The sequence below is a fragment of the Pseudoliparis swirei genome, chromosome 18 (genome assembly GCF_029220125.1).
Source record: "Pseudoliparis swirei isolate HS2019 ecotype Mariana Trench chromosome 18, NWPU_hadal_v1, whole genome shotgun sequence".
Classification (NCBI taxonomy): Eukaryota; Metazoa; Chordata; class Actinopteri; order Perciformes; family Liparidae; genus Pseudoliparis; species Pseudoliparis swirei.
Genome location: NC_079405.1, coordinates 1,446,836 through 1,464,952, shown reverse-complemented (window position 1 = coordinate 1,464,952; position 18,117 = coordinate 1,446,836). Strand labels below are relative to the sequence as shown.

Sequence of the window (18,117 nt, the reverse complement as noted above, 5' to 3'; positions counted from 1 at the left end):
GCGAGTTAAGTAAACACGTACAGTAGGGAGCGAGTTAGCGTAAACACGTACAGTAGGGAGCGAGTTAGCGTAAACACGTACAGTAGGGAGCGAGTTAGCGTAAACACGTACAGTAGGGAGCGAGTTAGCGTAAACACGTACAGTAGGGAGCGAGTAGCGGAAACACGTACAGCAGGGAGCGAGTTAGCGTAAACACGAACAGTAGGGAGCGAGTTAAGCGTAAACCACACAGTAGGGACGGTTAGCGTAAACACGCAGACAGTAGGGAGTTAAGAAGCGAAACACGCACAGTAGGAGCGAGTTAGCGTAAACACGAACAGTAGGGAGCGAGTTAGCGAAACACGTACAGTAGGGAGCCAGTTAGGCGTAAACACGACAGTAGGGGAGCGAGTTAGCGTAAAAACACGTTAGTAGGGAGCGAGTTAGCGTAAACACGAACAGTAGGGAGCGAGTTAGCGTAAACACGTGCAGTAGGAGCGAGAAGCAAACACGCAACAGTTAGCGTAAACACGAACAGTAGGGAGCGAGTTAGCGTAAACACGTGCAGTAGGGAGCGAGTTAAGCGTAAACACGAACAGTAGGGGAGGCGAGTTAGCAAACCACGTACAGTAGGGAGCGAGTTAAGCGTAAACACGTACAGTAGGGAGCGAGTTAGCAAACACGACAGTAGGGGCAGCGAGTTAAGCGTAAACACGACAGTAGGGAGCGAGTTAGCGTAAACACGAACAGTAGGGAGGCGAGTTAAGCGTAAACACGAACAGTAGGGGAGGCGAGTTAAGCGTAAACAAACAGTAGGGAGCGGTTAAGAAACACGCATTACAGTAGGGAGCGAGTTAAGCGAAACACGCACAGTAGGGGAGCGAGTTAAGCGTAAACACGACAGTAGGGGAGCGCACGCAGTAGGGAGCGTAAACACGTACAGTAGGAGCGGTTAGCGTAAACACGCACAGTAGGGGAGCGAGTTATGCAGTAGGGAGCGAGTTAGGCGTAAACACGAACAGTAGGGAGCGAGTTAGCGTAAACACCTACAGTAGCGAGTTAGCATAAACACGAACAGTAGGGGAGCGCGAGTTAGCGAAACACCGAACAGTAGGGAGCGAGTTAGCGTAAACACGAACAGTAGGGGGCGAGTTAGCGAAACACGCAGTAGGGAGCGAGTTAGCGAAACACGCACAGTAGGGGAGCGTAAACACGGGGGCGGTTAGCGAAACACGTACAGTAGGGGCGAGTTAAGCGTAAACACGTACAGTAGGGAGCGAGTTAAGCGTAAACACGCAGTAGGGGAGCGAGTTAGCTAAACACGAACAGTAGGGAGCGAGTTAGCGAAACACGAACAGTAGGGAGCGAGTTAGCGAAACACGAGACAGTAGGGAGCGGTTAGCGAAACCCAACAGTAGGGAGCGAGTTAGCGAAACACGTACAGTAGGGGCGAGTTAGGCGTAAACACGCTACAGTAGGGAGCGAGTTAGCGTAAACGCATAACAGTGCAGGGAGCGAGTTAGCGTAAACACGTACAGTAGGGAGCGAGTTAAGCGTAACACGTGCAGTAGGAGGCGGTTGTGCGTAGCGCACAGTAGGGAGCGAGTTAGCGTAAAACACGAACAGTAGGGAGCGAGTTGCGTAAAACACGACAGTAGGGAGCGAGTTAAGCGTAAACACGCACAGTAGGGGAGCGAGTTGGCGTAAACACGCACAGCAGTAGGGAGCGAGTTAGCGAAAACACGTAACAGTAGGGAGCGAGTTAGCGAAACACTACAGTAGGGAGGCGAGTTAGCGTAAACACGACAGTAGGGAGCGAGTTAGTAAACACCAACAGTAGGGGAGCGAGTTAGCGTAAACACGAACAGTAGGGAGCGAGTTAGGCGTAAACACGCACAGTAGGGAGCGAGTTAATAAACACGTACAGTAGGGATGAAACACGCACAGTAGAGTTAAACGCAGTAGGGAGCGAGTTAAAAACACAGGGGAGTTTAGTTAGCAGCAAACACCAACAGCAGTGGGGAGCGAGTTAGCAAAACACAACAGCAGGGAGCGAGTTAGCGTAAACACCCACAGTAGGGGAGCGAGTTAGCTGAAACACGACACAGTAGGGAGCGAGAAGCAAATGGAGCGAGCACAGTAGGGAGCGAGTTAAGCGTAAACACGCACAGCAGGGGAGCGAGTTAGCGAAACACGCACAGTAGGGAGGCGAAACAATGTAAACACGCACAGTAGGGAGCGGTTAGCGTAAACACGCACAGCAGGGAGCGAGTTAGCGTAAACACGCACAGTAGGAGCGAGTTAGCGTAAACACGACAGTAGGGAGCAGTTAGCGTAAACACGTACAGTAGGGAGCGAGTTAGCGTAAACACGCACAGCAGAGCCAGTTAGCGAAAACACGACAGTAGGGGAGCCGAGTAGCGAAACACCCACAGCAGGGAGCGAAAGTGTTAAACACCCAACAGTAGGGAGCGAGTTAGCGTAAACACGACAGTAGGGAGCGGTTAAGCGTGAAACACGAACAGTAGGGAGCGTTAAGCGAAACACGCACAGCAGGGAGCGAGTTAAACACACTTGCAGTAGGGAGCGAGTTAAGCGTAAACACGCACAGTGAGGGAGGCGAGTTAGCGTGAAACACGCACAGTAGGGAGCGGTTAAGTAAACACGACAGTAGGGAGCGAGTTAGCGTAAAACACGAACAGTAGGGAGCGAGTTAGCGTAAACACCACAGTAGGGAGCGAGTTAGCGTAAACACTGCACAGCAGGGAGCGGTTAAGCGTAAACACGCACAGTAGGGAGCGAGTTAGGCGTAAACACACGAACAGTAGGGAGCGAGTTAGGCCGCAAAACACGTACAGTAGGGAGCGAGTTAGCGCAAACACGCACAGTAGGGGAGCGCAGTTAGCGAACACGCAACAGTAGGGATGAGTTAGCGAAACACGACAGTAGGGAGCGAGTTAGTGGTAAACACGCACAGTAGGGGAGCGAGTTAAGCGTAAACACGACAGTAGGGAGCGAGTTAGCGTAAACACGTAACAGTAGGGAGGCGAGTTAAGCGTGAAACACGTGCAGCAGGGGAGGGCGAGTTAGCGTAAACACGCACAGTAGGGAGCGAGTTAGCGTAAACACGCAACAGTAGGGAGAAGTTAAGCGTAAACACGTACAGTAGGGAGCGAGAAGCGTAAACACGTACAGTAGGGAGCGGTTAGCAAACACGCATAGTAGGGAGCGAGTTAGCGTAAACACGCACAGTAGGGAGCGAGTTAGCAAACACGCACAGTAGGGAGTAAACACGCACAGTAGAGCGAGTTAGCGTAAACACGCATTACAGTGAGGAGCGAGTTAGCGTAAACACGCAACAGTAGGGAGCGAGTTAGCAAACACGCAACAGTGGGAGCGAGTTAGCTAAACACGTACAGTGGGGAGCGAGTTAGCGAAACACGCACAGTAGGGAGCGAGTTAGCGAAACACAGCAGTAGGGAGCGAGTTAGGCGTAAACACGACAGTAGGGAGCGAGTTAGCGTGAAACACGCACAGTAGGGAGCGAGGTTAGCGTAAAACACGCAACAGTGGGGAGGGAGTTAGCGTAAACACATTACAGTAGGGAGCGAGTTAGCGAAACACGCAGTAGGGAGCGAGTTGGGTGGAGCGCGAACAGTAGGGAGGCGAGTTAGCGTAAACACAGACAGTAGGGGAGCGATTAGCGCAAACACGAACAGCAGGGAGCGAGTTAGCGAAACACGACAGTAGGGAGGCGAGTTAAGGCGAAACACAGCACAGTAGGGAGCGAGTTAAGCGTAAACACGACAGTAGCGAGTTAGCGTAAACACGCACAGTAGGGAGCGTTAAGCGAAAACACAACAGTAGGGAGCCAGTTAGCGTAAACACGCACAGCAGGGGAGCGAGTTAGCAAACACGCATACAGTAGGGAGCGAGTTAGCGTAAACACGCACAGTAGGGAGCGAGTTGAAGCGTAAACACTTACAGTAGGGAGCGAGTTATAAACACGCATGCAGTAGAGCGAGTTAGCGTAACACAGTACAGGTAGGGAGGCGAGTTAAGGTAGCGAGTTAGCGAAACACAACAGTAGGGAGCGAGTTAGCAAACACGACAGTAGGAGCGAGTTAGCAACAACACGCAACAGTAGGGAGCCAGTTAGCGAAACACGCATTGCAGTAGGGAGCGAGTTAGGCGTAAACACGAACAGTAGGGAGGCGAGTTAGCGCAAACACGCAACAGTAGGGGAGCGAGTTAGCGTAAAACACGCACACAGTAGAGCGAGTTAGCGAAACACGCAACAGTAGGGAGCGAGTTAGCGTAAACACGCACAGTAGGGAGCCAGTTAGCGTAAACACGCACAGTAGGAGCGAGTTAGCGTAAACACCTACAGTAGGGAGCCAGTTAAGCGAAACACGCACAGTAGGGAGCGAGTTAGCGTAAACACGCACAGTAGGGAGCGAGTTAGCGAACACATACAGTAGGGAGCGAAAGCACGTAAACACGCACAGTAGAGGAGCGAGTTAGCATTAAACACGCACAGCAGGGAGCGAGTTAGCTAAACACATTACAGTAGGGAGCGAGTTAGCGCAAACACGCAACAGTAGGGGAGCGAGTTAGCGTAAACACACAGCAGGGAGCGAGTTAGCGTAAACACCGCATTGCAGGGAGGCGAGTTAGCTTAAACACGACAGTAGGGAAGAGCGTAAACACACACAGTAGGGAGCGAGTTAAGGCGTAAACACGTACAGTAGAGCGAGTTAGCGTAAACACGACAACAGGGAGCAAGTTAGCGTAAACACGCAGTAGGGGCGAGTTAAGCGTAAACACGCACAGTAGGGAGCGGTTAAGCGTAAAACACGACAGTAGGGAGCGAGTTAGCGTAAACACCCAACAGTAGGGGAGCAGTTAGCGAAAACACGCAGCAGGGAGCCAGCGCAAACACGCACAGTAGGGAGGCGTTAGCGTAAACACGCATGCAGGGGAGCTTTAGGCGTAAACACGACAGCAGGGAGCAGTTAGCGTAAACACGTAACAGTAGGGAGCGAGTTAGCGTAACACGCGAGTTAGCGTAACACGAACAGGTGCAGGGAGCGAGTTAAGCGTAAACACCAACAGTAGGGAGCGAAGCGTAAAACACGCAGTAAGGGAGCGAGTTAGCGAAACACGACAGTAGGGAGCGAGTTGGCGTAAACACGTATACAGTAGGAGCGAGTTAGCGTAAGCAAACACGCACAGTAGGAGGCGAGTTAAGCGTAAACACGCACAGTAGGCGAGCAAACACACAGTAGGGGAGCGAGTTAGCGTAACACCTACGAACAGTAGGGAGCGAGTTAGCTAAACACGACAGTAGGGAGCGAGTTAGCGAAACACGCAACAGTAGGGGGCGGTTAAGCGTAAACCATTACGATGAGGGAGCGAGTTAGCGTAAACACGTACAGTAGGGAGCGAGTTAGCGTAAACACGTACAGTAGGGAGCGAGTTAGCGAAACAACAGTACAGTAGAGCGAGTTAGCGAAACACGCATTGCAGTAGGGAGGCGAGTTAGCGAAACACCCACAGTAGGGAGCGAGTTAGCGAAACACGAACAGTAGGGAGCGTTAGCTAAACACGACAGCAGGGAGCGAGTTAGCGTAAACACACGACAGTAGGGAGCGAGTTAGCGTAAACACGCACAGTAGAGGAGCGAGTTAGCGTAAACACGCACAGTAGGGGAGCGAGTTAGCGTGAAACACGCACATGCAGGAGCGGTTAGCGTAAACACGCACAGCAGGGAGCGAGTTAGCGTAAACACGCACAGTAGGGAGCAGTTAGCGTAAACACGCACAGTAGGGAGCGAAGCGCGTAACAGTAGGGAGCGAGAGTTAGCGTAAACACGCATACAGGAGCGCAATGTAAACACGCAGTAGGGAGCGAAACTAGCGTAAAACACGCAACAGTAGGGAGCGAAGTTAAGCGTAAACACGCACAGTAGGGGAGCGAGTTAAGCAAACACGCATAGTAGGGAGCGAGTTAGCGTAAACACGCACAGTAGGGAGCGAGTTAGCGAAACACGAACAGTAGGGGAGTTAAGCGTAAACACGCACAGTAGGGGAGCGAGTTAGCGTAAAACGCGCAGTAGCGAGTTGGGCCAATGAAACACCACAGTAGGAGTTAGAAGGAACACGCACAGTAGGGAGCGAGTTAGCGTAAACACGTACAGTAGGGAGCGAGTTAGCGTAAACACGAACAGTAGGGAGCGAGTTAGCTTAAACACGTACAGTAGGGAGCGAGTTAGCGTAAACACGAACAGTAGGGAGCGAGTTAGCGTAAACACGTACAGTAGGGAGCGAGTTAGCGTAAACACGTACAGTAGGGAGCGAGTTAGCGTAAACACGAACAGTAGGGGAGCGAGTTAAGCGTAAACACGTGCAGTGGAGCGAGTTAAGCGTGAAACACAGCACAGTAGGGAGAAAAGCGAGTTAGCAAACACGCAGTGGGGAGGCGAGGTTAGCGAAACACGTGCAGTAGGGAGCGAGTTAGCAGAACACGACAGCAGGGAGCGAGTTAGCGTAAACACGTACAGTAGGGAGCGAGTTAGCGTAAACACGAACAGTAGGGAGCGAGTTAGCGTAAACACGTACAGTAAGGAGCGAAGAAGCGTAAACACAGTAGGGAGTTAGGCGTAAACACGTACAGTAGGGAGCGGTTAAACAGCTTAAACACGCAGTAGTGAGCGAGTTAGCTTAAACACGAACAGTAGGGGGCGAGTTAGCGAAACACGCAGTAGGAGCGAGTTTGCGTAAACACGCACAGTGGGGAGCGTTAGCGAAACACGTAACAGTAGGGGAGCGGTTAGCTTAAACACGAACAGTAGGGAGCGAGTTAGCGTAAACACGTACAGTAGGGAGCGAGTTAGCGTAAACACGTACAGTAGGGAGCGAGTTAGCGTAAACACGAACAGTAGGGAGCGAGTTAGCGTAAACACGTACAGTAGGGAGCGAGTTAGCGTAAACACGTACAGTAGGGAGCGAGTTAGCGTAAACACGCACAACAGTAGGAGCGAGTTAGCGTAAACACGAACTAAACACGTACAGTAGGGAGCGAGTTAAGCGTAAACACGCATACAGTAGGGAGCCAGTTAGCGAAACACGACAGTAGGGAAGCGAGTTAAGAAACACGCATTGGGAGGAGTTAGCGTAAACACGCACAGTAGGGAGCGAAGAAGCGTAAACACGACAGTAGGGAGCGTTAAGCCAAAACATCGCATAGTAGGGAGTTTGTGTTACGTAAACACGCACAGTAGGAGCGAGTGCGAAACACGCACAGCAGGGAGCCAGTTAGCGTAAACACGACAGCAGGGAGCGAGTTAAGCTAAACAAACAGTAGGGGCAGCGAATGTTAGCAGGGTTGAAAACACGCTAACAGTAGGGAGCGGAAGAGCGTGAACACGCACAGCAGGGGAGCTTGTTAATGAAACACGCACAGTAGGGAGCTTACTAAACACCCAACAGTAGGGGAGCGGTTAGCGTAAAACACGCACAGTAGGGAGCGAGTTAAGCGAAACACGCATAGTAGGGAGCGAGTTAGCAAACACGATACAGTAGGGAGCGAGTTAAGCGAAACACGAACAGTAGGGAGCGAGTTAGCGAAACACACAGTAGGGGAGCGAGTTAGCTAGGAGTTAGCTAAACACGCACAGTAGGGAGCCAGCTAGCGAAACACCAGTAGGGAGCGCTAAACACGCACAGTAGGGAGCGAGTTAAGGAAACACGCACAGCAGGGAGCGAGTTAGCAAACACGCACAGTAGGGAGCGAGTTAGCGTAAACACGCAACAGTGCAGGGAGCGATGTTAGCAAACACGCACAGTAGGGAGCTTGTTAGCGTAAACACGCACAGCAGGGAGCAGTTAGCGTAAACACGACAGTAGGGAGCGAGTTAGCTAAAACACCACAGTAGGGAGTTAGTTAGCGAAGGCGAGTTCGTAACACGCACAGTAGGGAGCGAGTTAATGTAAAAACACGCATTGCAGGGAGCGAGTTAGCGAAAACACGCACAGCAGGGAGCGAGTTAGCTAAACACGCATAGTAGGGAGCGAGTTAGCCGAAACACCCACAGTAGGGAGCGAGTTAGCCGAAACACGCACAGTAGGGAGCGAGGAAGTAAACACGCACAGCAGGGGAGCGAGTTAGCGAAACACGTAGCAGTTGGGAGCGAGTTAGCGTTAAACACGCAACAGTAGGGAGCGAGTTAGCGAAACACGCACAGTAGGGAGTTACGTAACAGACAGTAGGGAGCGAAAGAAGCGAAACACCTAACAGCAGGGAGCGAAAGTTAGCGAAACACGCACAGCAGGCAGGGAGCGAGTTACGAAACACCTAACAGTAGGGAGCGAGTTAGCAAACACCCATAGCAGCGAGTTAGCCGCAAACACGCACAGCAGGGAGCCGTTAGTAAACACGCAGTAGGGAGGCGTAAAACACAGTTATAAACACGCAGTAGGGAGCGAGTTAGCGAAACACTAACAGTAGGGAGCGAAATTAAGCGTAAAACACAGTTAGCTGAAACACGCACAGTAGGGAGCTTAGCGAAACACGCACAGCAGGAGCGAGTTAAGTGAACACGTACAGTAGGAGCGAAGTTAGCTTAAACACGCATAGTAGGGAGCGAGTTGAAACACCTAACAGAAGGAGCGTTAGCAAACACGCACAGTAGGGAGCGAGTTAGCGTAAACACGCACAGCTTAAACACGCACAGTAGGGAGCCAGTTAGGAAACACTAACAGTAGGGAGCGAGTTAGCTTAAACACCCACAGTAGGGAGCGCAGTTAGCGAAACACGCACAGCAGGGAGCGAGTTAGCGATAGGGGAGCGAGTTAAGCTTAAACACGCATTGGGTAGGGGAGCGAGTTAAGCGTGAAACACGCACAGTAGGAGCGAGTTAGCGTAAAACACGACAGTAGGGAGCGCAGAATGCGAAACACTAACAGTAGGGAGCGAAAGTTAGCGAAACACGCAACAGTAGGGAGCGAGTTAGCGTAAACACGACAGTAGGGAGCCAGTTAATGCAAACACAACAGTAGGGAGCCAGTTTAGCGTAAACACGCAACAGTAGGGAGCCAGTTAGCGAAACACGCACAGTAGGGAGCGAGTTAGCGTAAACACGCACAGTAGTGGCGAGTTAGCGTAAACACGCACAGTAGGGAGCGAGTTAGCAAAACACGCATTGCAGGGAGCGCAGTTGAAGCCAGTAAACACCAACAGAGTAGGGGAGCGAAGTTAGCGAACGACGCACAGTAGGGAGCGAGTTAGCTTTTAAACACGCATTGGCAGGGTGTAGGGAGCGAGTTAATGTAAACACGCACAGTAGGGAGCCAGTTAGCGAAACACGAACAGCAGGGAGCGAGTTAGCTTAAACACGCACAGCAGGGAGCCAGTTAGCAAACACACCATGGGTAGGCGAGTTAGCGTAAACACTATTGGCAGGGAGGTTAGCCGAAACACGAACAGTAGAGCGAGTTATGCAAACACGCACAGTAGGGGAGCGAGTTAGCGAACACGCAACAGTAGGGTTGTTAGCGAACACGCTTACAGTGGGAGGGCTTGTTAGCCGCAAACACGCATTGCAGTGGGGGAGCCAGTTAGCGTGGAAACACGCACAGCAGTTAGCAGTAAACACGCAAGGGAGCGAGTTACGCAAACACGCAACAGTAGGAGCGCAGTTACGTAAACACGCAACAGTAGGGAGCGAAACATGTACAGCAGGGAGTTTAGGAAAATTATTGTAGCAGGGAGCTTGTGTTAGCGAAACACGCATTACAGTAGGGCAGCGAGTTAGCCGAAAACACCAACAGCAGGGAGCCGAGCTAATGGAAACACGCAACAGTAGGGAGCGAGTTAGCCGCAAACACGCATTACAGTAGAGCGATTAGCGAAAACACGCATAGCAGGGAGCGAGTTAATGTGAAACACGCACAGCAGGGAGCGAATAGCTTAAACACGTACAGTAGGGAGCGAGTTAGCGAAACACGACAGTAGGGAGTTTGTTAGCGAACACGCATAGGGGATGAAGTTAGCGAAACACTATTGTAGTAGGGAGCGAGTTAAGAAACACGAACAGTAGGGAGCGAAAGAAGCGCAAACACGGCAGTAGGGAGCGAGTTAGCGTAAACACGCACAGTAGGGAGCGAGTTAAATAAACACGCACAGTGGGGAGGCGAGTTAGCTCAAACGCACAGCAGTGGGGAGCAGGTTAAGCGTTAAACACGTGCAGTGGGGATGAGGTTAGGCGTGAAAACACCAACAGTGGGGAGCGAGTTAGCGTAAAAACACGGACAGTGAGGAGGCGAGGTTAAGTAAAACACGAGACAGTGGGGAATGAGTTAAGCGTAAACACAGACAGTGGGGAGCGAGTTAGCGTAAACACGCACAGTAGGGGAGCAAGTTAGCGAAACACGAACAGTGGGGAGCGCAGTTAAACAAACCTGCGTGCAGTGGGGAGCGAGTTAGGCGTGAAACCGCACAGTGGGGAGGCGAGGTTAGCGTGAAACACGTACAGTGGGAGCGAGGAATGCAAACACGCACAGTGAGGGAGGCGAGTTAGCGTAAACACAAACAGTAGGGAGCGTTAAACACCAAACAGTGGGGCGAGGTTAAATGAAACCACGTGCAGTGGGGAGCGGGTTAGCGCGATGCAACACCAACAGTGAGGGGCGAGGTTAGTAAAACCACGAGTTAGGGAGCGTGGCAAACACTAACAGTGGGGACGAGTTAAGCGAACACCAACAGTGAGGGGACGAGTTAAACCTAATTACAGTGAGGAGCGAGTTAGCTTAAACACGCAGACAGCAGGGGAGGCGAGTTAAGGCGTAAACCTGCATTACAGTGGGCGCGAAAGTTAGGCGGTAAAGCAACACGCATTACAGTGGAGGGAGTTAAGAAAACACACAGACAGTAGGGGAGCGAGTTAGCGTGAAACACGAACAGCAGGGGAGCGAGTTAGCTAAACACCTGCAGTGGGGAGAGTTAAGCGTAAACCACGGTACAGTAGGGAGCGAGTTAGGCTAAACACGTGCAGTGAGGAGCGAGGTTAGCGTAAACCACAAACAGTAGAGCGAGTTAGCCGCGAAACACAGGTAGAGCGAGTTAGCGTACAACAGGAAGACAGTTAGCAAAACACGAACAGTGGTAGGGAGCGAGTTAAGCGTAAACACGTACAGTGGGGCAGAGTTAAGCCAAAACACGCACAGTAGGGGAGCGCAGTTAGCGTAAACACGCATTGCAGGGAGATAGCCGTAAAACACATTGGTGAGGGTCGAGTTAGCGAAACACGATTGCAGAGGGAGCTAGGCGTGAAACGAACAGTAGGGAGGCGAGGTTAGCGTAAACACGACAGTAGGGAGGCGAGGTTAAGCGTAAACACGACACAGTAGGGAACCGAGTTAAGCAAACACGACAGTAGGGGAGGCGAGGGGTTAAGCGTAAACACTAACAGTGGGAGCGAGTTAAGCAAACACATTGGCAGTGGGGAGGCGAGTTAAGTAAACACTAACAGTAGGGAGCGAGTTGAAATACGCAACAGTAGGAGCGAGTTAGCGTAAACACGATGGTAGGGAGCGATTAAGCGTAAACACGCAGCAGGGAGCGAGTGGGGAGGCAGAGTTAGCGTAAACCACTAACAGTGGGAGGCGAGCGTAAACCACAACAGTGGGAGCAGTTAGCGAAAACCACGTGCAGTGGGAGCGAGAGCGTGCAAACCGCAACAGTAGGGGAGGCGAGTTAGGCGTAAACACGTACAGTAGGGAGAGGTTAGCCCAAACACAACAGTAGGGGAGCGAGTTAGCGAAACACGCACAGCAGGGAACGAGTTAAGCGTAAACCACGTACAGTGGGAGCGAGTTAAGCGTGAAACCGCGTACAGTGGGCAGCGAAGTTAAAGCAGCAGGCCACGAGTAGGGAGGCGGAGTTAGCGTAAACACGCACAGTAGGGGCGGTTAAAGCGTAAACCACAACAGCAGGGAGGCGGAGTTAAGCGTAAACACGTGCAGTGAGGGAGCGAGTTAGCTTAAACACGCACAGTACAGTAGGGAAGCGGAGTTAAGCGTAAACACGTACAGGGGAGCGAGTTAAAAAACGTACAGTGGGGAGCGCAGTTAAGCAAACACTACAGCAGGGCGAGTTAGCGTAAACTCCTGAACAGTATAGGGAGCGAGATTCAAGTAAACACGCAACAATGAGGGAGTTCACAGCGTAAACACGTAACAGCAGGGAGCGAGTTAAGCGAAACACCCATTGCAGTGGGAGCGAGCGTAAACACGAGACAGTAGGGAGCCAGGTTAGCAAACACGCATGTGTGGGGAGCGAGTTAAGGAAACACACAGTAGGGAGGTTGTTAGTGAAACCACCAACAGTAGGGGAGGCGAAAGTTAGCGTAAACCATTATTGGGTAGGGAGCGAGGTTAGCTAAACACGCAGGTAGGAGGCGGGGTTAAGCGTAAACACGCGAAGTAGGCAGCGAGTTAGCTTAAACACCAACAGTAGGGAGCGAGTTAAACACATGTACAGGGAGCGAGTTAAGCGTAAACACGCATTACAGTAGGGAGCGAGTTAGCAAACACGTACAGTAGGGGCGAGTTAGCGTAAACACAACAATGTAGGGAGCGAGTTAAGCTTAAAGCACGACAGTAGGGAGGCAGTTAAGCGTAAACACGCAACAGTAGGGAGCGAGTTAGCGTAAACACTGAACAGTAGGGGAGCGAGTTAGCGTAAAACACGACAGTAGGAGCTTAGAGACTTCGGCTTAAAAAATCAAAAGATGCCAGAAGTGAAATGTTTCAGTCTGTAAAGTTGTGTAACTCTCCAGCTGCTCATCCTGATGAACTGTGGATCATCTGGTCAGAGACTAACGGCCTCATAGTGTATAATCAATGCTCTGATGGAACCATGTAGTTTCATTCATATCTGGCTGTATTAATACTCATATTACTGTCATTTGTTAAGTGTTGAAAAAGTTGGTAAAAGTGAACCATACAGATGTTTTATTTATTACTATTATAGATAAATATACCAGTCTCGTAATTATGGTACCATATTGTTTGTATGGTGTATTGAATTCTGGTATCGGGTATCATGATAGTTATGGCAGGTATGTAATATGTATAGAAGTTATAATATGAGTATCGTGACAAACAGGTAGAGACAGAACAGATTCAGGAAAGTCCATGAGGACTGTTCAAGCAAAACAAAGGAAGTTGGTTCATGAATGACTTTAACCATATTATATATAATGACAATGTATATTTGTTATTACTATCATTATAGGGCTGAGTCAGAGCGGAGGACCTTTTGTTCTTAAACTGTTTATTATCATTATTTAGATTTGTGGTCAGAACAATAAAATGACTGTAGTTGTGGTTCTAAAAGCTTTGAGGCTTCAAACAACGTGGATGTGGTGTGGTGACAACAAACAAAAAAATCACCTGCACCCGTTGTCACCTTTTTCACCCCTCATGAGTTTGCAGGTATGAGTTTAACACCCTTCTCTGCTCTTCCATTCGAGCAGTTACCCACCCATGACTCTAGAGTAGAGACTGTGTCTGTCCCACGGCCACTTCAATTAAATAAATCAAAAGTAAGCAGAAGAGGAGTCGGACACAATAACCTTATACAAGTTAACACCATTATTTCAGCAGTGCAACAAAACAGGACTATTAAATGTGGACTCCTAAATATTCGATCTCTGTCATCTAAAGCTGTGTTACTAAATGATTTAATATCAGATAATCACATTGATTTATGTTGCCTAACTGAAACCTGGCTGAGCCATGAAGAATATGTCTGCCTGAATGAATCGACTCCTCCAAGTCATATTAATACTCACATTCCTCGAGGCACCGGTCGAGGAGGTGGAGTAGCAGCCATCTTTGAATCGAGCCTATTAATTAATCCTCAACCAAAATTACACTACACCTCATTTGAAAGCCTTGTTCTTAGTCTTTCACATCCAACCTGGAAAACACTACAGCCAATTCGATTTGTGATTCTGTACCGGCCACCAGGTCCATATTCAGAGTTTATATCTGAATTCTCAGAATTTATATCAAGTTTGGTTCTTAAAACTGATAAAGTTATTATTGTAGGAGATTTTAATATCCATGTGGATGTTGATAATGATTGCCTTAGTGCTGCATTCATCTCCTTGTTGGACTCGATTGGCTTCTGTCAGAGAGTACAGAAACCCACTCACAGCTTTGGCCACACGCTTGATCTTGTTCTTACTTATGGCGTTGACATTGAGCATTTGAACGTCTTCCCACAGAATCCTCTTCTGTCAGACCACAACCTCATAACTTTTGAATTTATACTACCGGAGTGTACTCCGTTAGTCAATAGTTTCTACACCAGATGTCTAACTGACAGTGCTGTAGCTAAATTTAAAGAAGCGATTCCTTCTGTATTTGATTCGATACCACGTCTCAATATAACAGAGGACTCCTGGTCTAACTTTAGTCCGTCCCAGATGGATCATCTTGTTGACAGTGCCACAGGCTCTCTGAGAATGACACTGGACTCGATAGCCCCTCTGAAGAAGAAGACAGTGAGGAAGAGGAGGTTTGCTCCCTGGTATAACCCTCAGACCCACAAACTGAAGCAAACGTTACGAAAGCTTGAACGCATATGGCGTTCAACTAATCTGGAAGAATCCCGCTTAGTTTGGCGAGATAGTCTTAAAACATATAAGAAGGCCCTCCGTAATGCCAGAGCAGCCTATTACTCATCAGTAATAGAGAAAAATAAGAACAACCCCAGGTTTCTCTTCAGCACTGTAGCTGACAGAGAGTCACAGCTCTGTGGAGCCGAGCATTCCTATAGACCTCAGTGGTAATGACTTCATGAACTTCTTTAATGAAAAGATTTTAACTATTAGGGACAAGATTAATAATCTCTTGCCCTTAACCAATGCCAATCTGTCCTCAAGTGGAATGGCCTTGGAAACCGCTGTATGCCCTGGTGTATATTTGGAGGGCTTTTCTCCCATCAACCGTGACCAATTATCTTCAACGGTTTCTACTTCGAACACGTCTACCTGTCTCTTGGACCCCATCCCGACGAGGCTGCTTAAAGACGTTTTGCCTTTAATTGGCGGCTCTCTATTAGATATTATCAATGTGTCTCTGCTAACAGGCCACGTACCACACTCCTTCAAAGTGGCTGTTATTAAACCTCTCCTGAAGAAGCCCACTCTGGATCCAGAGGTGTTGGCTAACTACAGACCGATCTCTAACCTCCCTTCCTCTCCAAGATCCTTGAGAAAGTGGTCGCAAATCAGTTGTGCGACTTTCTACATCATAATAGTTTATTTGAGAAATTTCAATCAGGATTTAGAAAACACCACAGCACCGAGACAGCACTGGTGAAAATTACAAATGACCTCTTAATGGCAGCAGATAAAGGACTCCTCTCTGTCCTGGTCTTGTTAGACCTTAGTGCTGATAGAGGACTCATCTCTGTCCTGGTCTTGTTAGACCTTAGTGCTGCATTCGACACCATTGACCATGACATCCTGTTACAGAGACTGGAGCAGTCGATTGGCATTTCAGGCACGGCACTAATTTGGTTTAAATCCTATTTATCAGATCGATCTCAGTTTGTATTTGTAAACGATGACGCCGATAACCACCAACGTTAATCACGGAGTTCCACAAGGTTCTGTGCTTGGACCAATTTTATTTACCTTATACATGCTTCCTTTGGGCAATATTATCAGGAAACACTCCATAAACTTTCATTGTTATGCAGATGATACTCAACTATATTTATCGATAAAACCAGAGGAGAGCAACCAACTCGGTAAAATTCAAGCATGTCTTAAAGACATAAAAACATGGATGGCCTGCAACTTCTTGATGTTAAACTCAGACAAAACCGAAGTAATTTTAATCGGCCCTGAGCACCTCAGAGATCAATTATCTGGTGATGTGGATTCTGTAGACGGCATTGCCCTGGCATCCAACACCACTGTAAAGAATCTTGGCGTTATCTTTGATCGGGACTTGTCCTTTAACTCCCACGTAAAGCAAATCTCAAGGACTGCATTCTTTCATCTACGTAATATTTCAAAAATCAGGCACATCTTGTCTCAAAAGATGCAGAAAAATTGGTTCACGCGTCACATTACTTGAGACTGGATTACTGCAATTCCTTATTATCAGGCTGCTCTAATAAATCTCTTAGGTCCCTCCAGTTGATCCAGAATGCTGCAGCTCGTGTTCTCACTAAAACTAAGAAAAGAGATCACATCACTCCTGCACTAGCTGCTCTGCACTGGCTCCCAGTAAAATCAAGAATCACTTTTAAAATTCTTCTCTTAACCTACAAAGCCTTGATTGGTGATGCTCCATCATATCTTAAGGAGCTTGTAGTACCATATTGCCCCACTAGAGAGCTACGCTCACTAAATGCGGGACTACTTGTAGTTCCTAGAGTCTTATAAAGTAGAATGGGAGCCAGAGCCTTTAGTTATCAAGCTCCACTTTTATGGAACCAGCTTCACCTTCAGTCCGGGAGGCAGACACAGTCACCTCGTTTAAGAGTAGACTTAAGACCTTCCTCTTTGACAGAGCTTATAGTTAGGGCTGAATCAGGTTCACCTGGTCCAGCCCTTGATATGCTGCTATAGGCTTATAGCTGCCGGGGACGTTAGGATGCACTGAGTACCTATCTCCTCTTTTTCTCTCCTTAAGGATGAATTTTCATCTCTCAATCACACGTTACTAACTCTGCTTTCTCCCCGGAGTCCTTTTGACTTCACGTCTCATGGGGTCATCGGACCCTATGAGACGGCATAGATCCTATCTGCTGATGGATCATCGAGGTCTGGGTCGTGGAATTCCTGCTCCTGACTACACCACTGTCCTGTTGAGACTCCGCCCACTGTTGAGACTCCGCCCACTCCTCCTCCCCACCGCCATCTGCCTGATGGATCGTGGAGGTCTCCATCGTGGAATATGCCTACTATGAACTACTCATACACTCTGTCATATTCATTGAATGTATTTTAACTCTAATCTGTCCTTCTGGTCACATGACATCTATTGTTCTGTCCATCCTGGAGAGGGATCCTCCTCTGTTCTCTCCTCAATGTTTCTTCCCTTTTTTTCCCCCTGAAGGGTTATTTGGGAGTTTTTCCTGGTCCGATGTGAGGTTTTGGGGCAGGGATGTCTATGTGTACAGATTGTAAAGCACTCCGAGACAAATTTGTAATTTGTGAAATTGGGCTATACAAATAAACTGAATTGAATTGAATTGAATCTATTGTTCATCTGGTCACATGACATCTATTGTTCATCTAGTCACATGACATCTATTGTTCATCTGGTCACATGACATCTATTGTTCACCTGGTCACATGACATCTATTGTTCATCTGGTCACATGACATCTATTGTTCATCTGGTCACATGACATCTATTGTTCACCTGGTCACATGACATCTATTGTTCATCTAGTCACATGACATCTATTGTTCATCTGGTCACATGACATCTATTGTTCACCTGGTCACATGACATCTATTGTTCACCTGGTCACATGACATATATTGTTCACCTGGTCACATGACATCTATTGTTCACCTGGTCACATGACATCTATTGTTCATCTGGTCACATGACATCTATTGTTCACCTGGTCACATGACATCTATTGTTCACCTGGTCACATGACATCTATTGTTCACCTGGTCACATGACATCTATTGTTCATCTGGTCACATGACCTCTATTGATCATCTAGTCACATGACATCTATTGTCCATCACACACGTACCCAGCGTGATGGTGAAGGCGGTCCACTGTCTGGCGCTGGCGATGAAGGCCCCTCGGTCCACCGACAGGTATCTGGTGCTGACCGTCTGAGAGCGGAGGCGGTTGAATAGAGCTACTCTGGAGCAGGAGGAGATACACACTGCACACACACACACACACACATTATAATAATAATAATAATGTAAACTTTTATTTACCCACTTTATTGGGTAACTTCTTCCCTGTATTTGGCCCATCCTTAGTCATTAAGGAGCATCTGGGGGTGCAGTGTGTTGCTCAAGGGCACTTCAACATGCAACTATGTGGAGAATGTCACAACGTGACTCACGGTCGGCGT

At 48.8% G+C, this 18,117-nt stretch overlaps 1 protein-coding gene across 1 annotated transcript; it reads left to right on the top strand.

Annotated features, from left to right (window-relative positions):
- Window positions 1-13,453: 13,453 nt before the first annotated feature.
- LOC130208051 (uncharacterized) lies at window positions 13,454-15,190 on the top strand. The gene has a single exon (XM_056436934.1). The coding sequence runs from the start codon at window positions 13,478-13,480 to the stop codon at window positions 14,837-14,839; it is 1,362 nt and encodes a 453-aa protein (XP_056292909.1). The 5' UTR covers window positions 13,454-13,477; the 3' UTR covers window positions 14,840-15,190.
- Window positions 15,191-18,117: the final 2,927 nt, after the last annotated feature.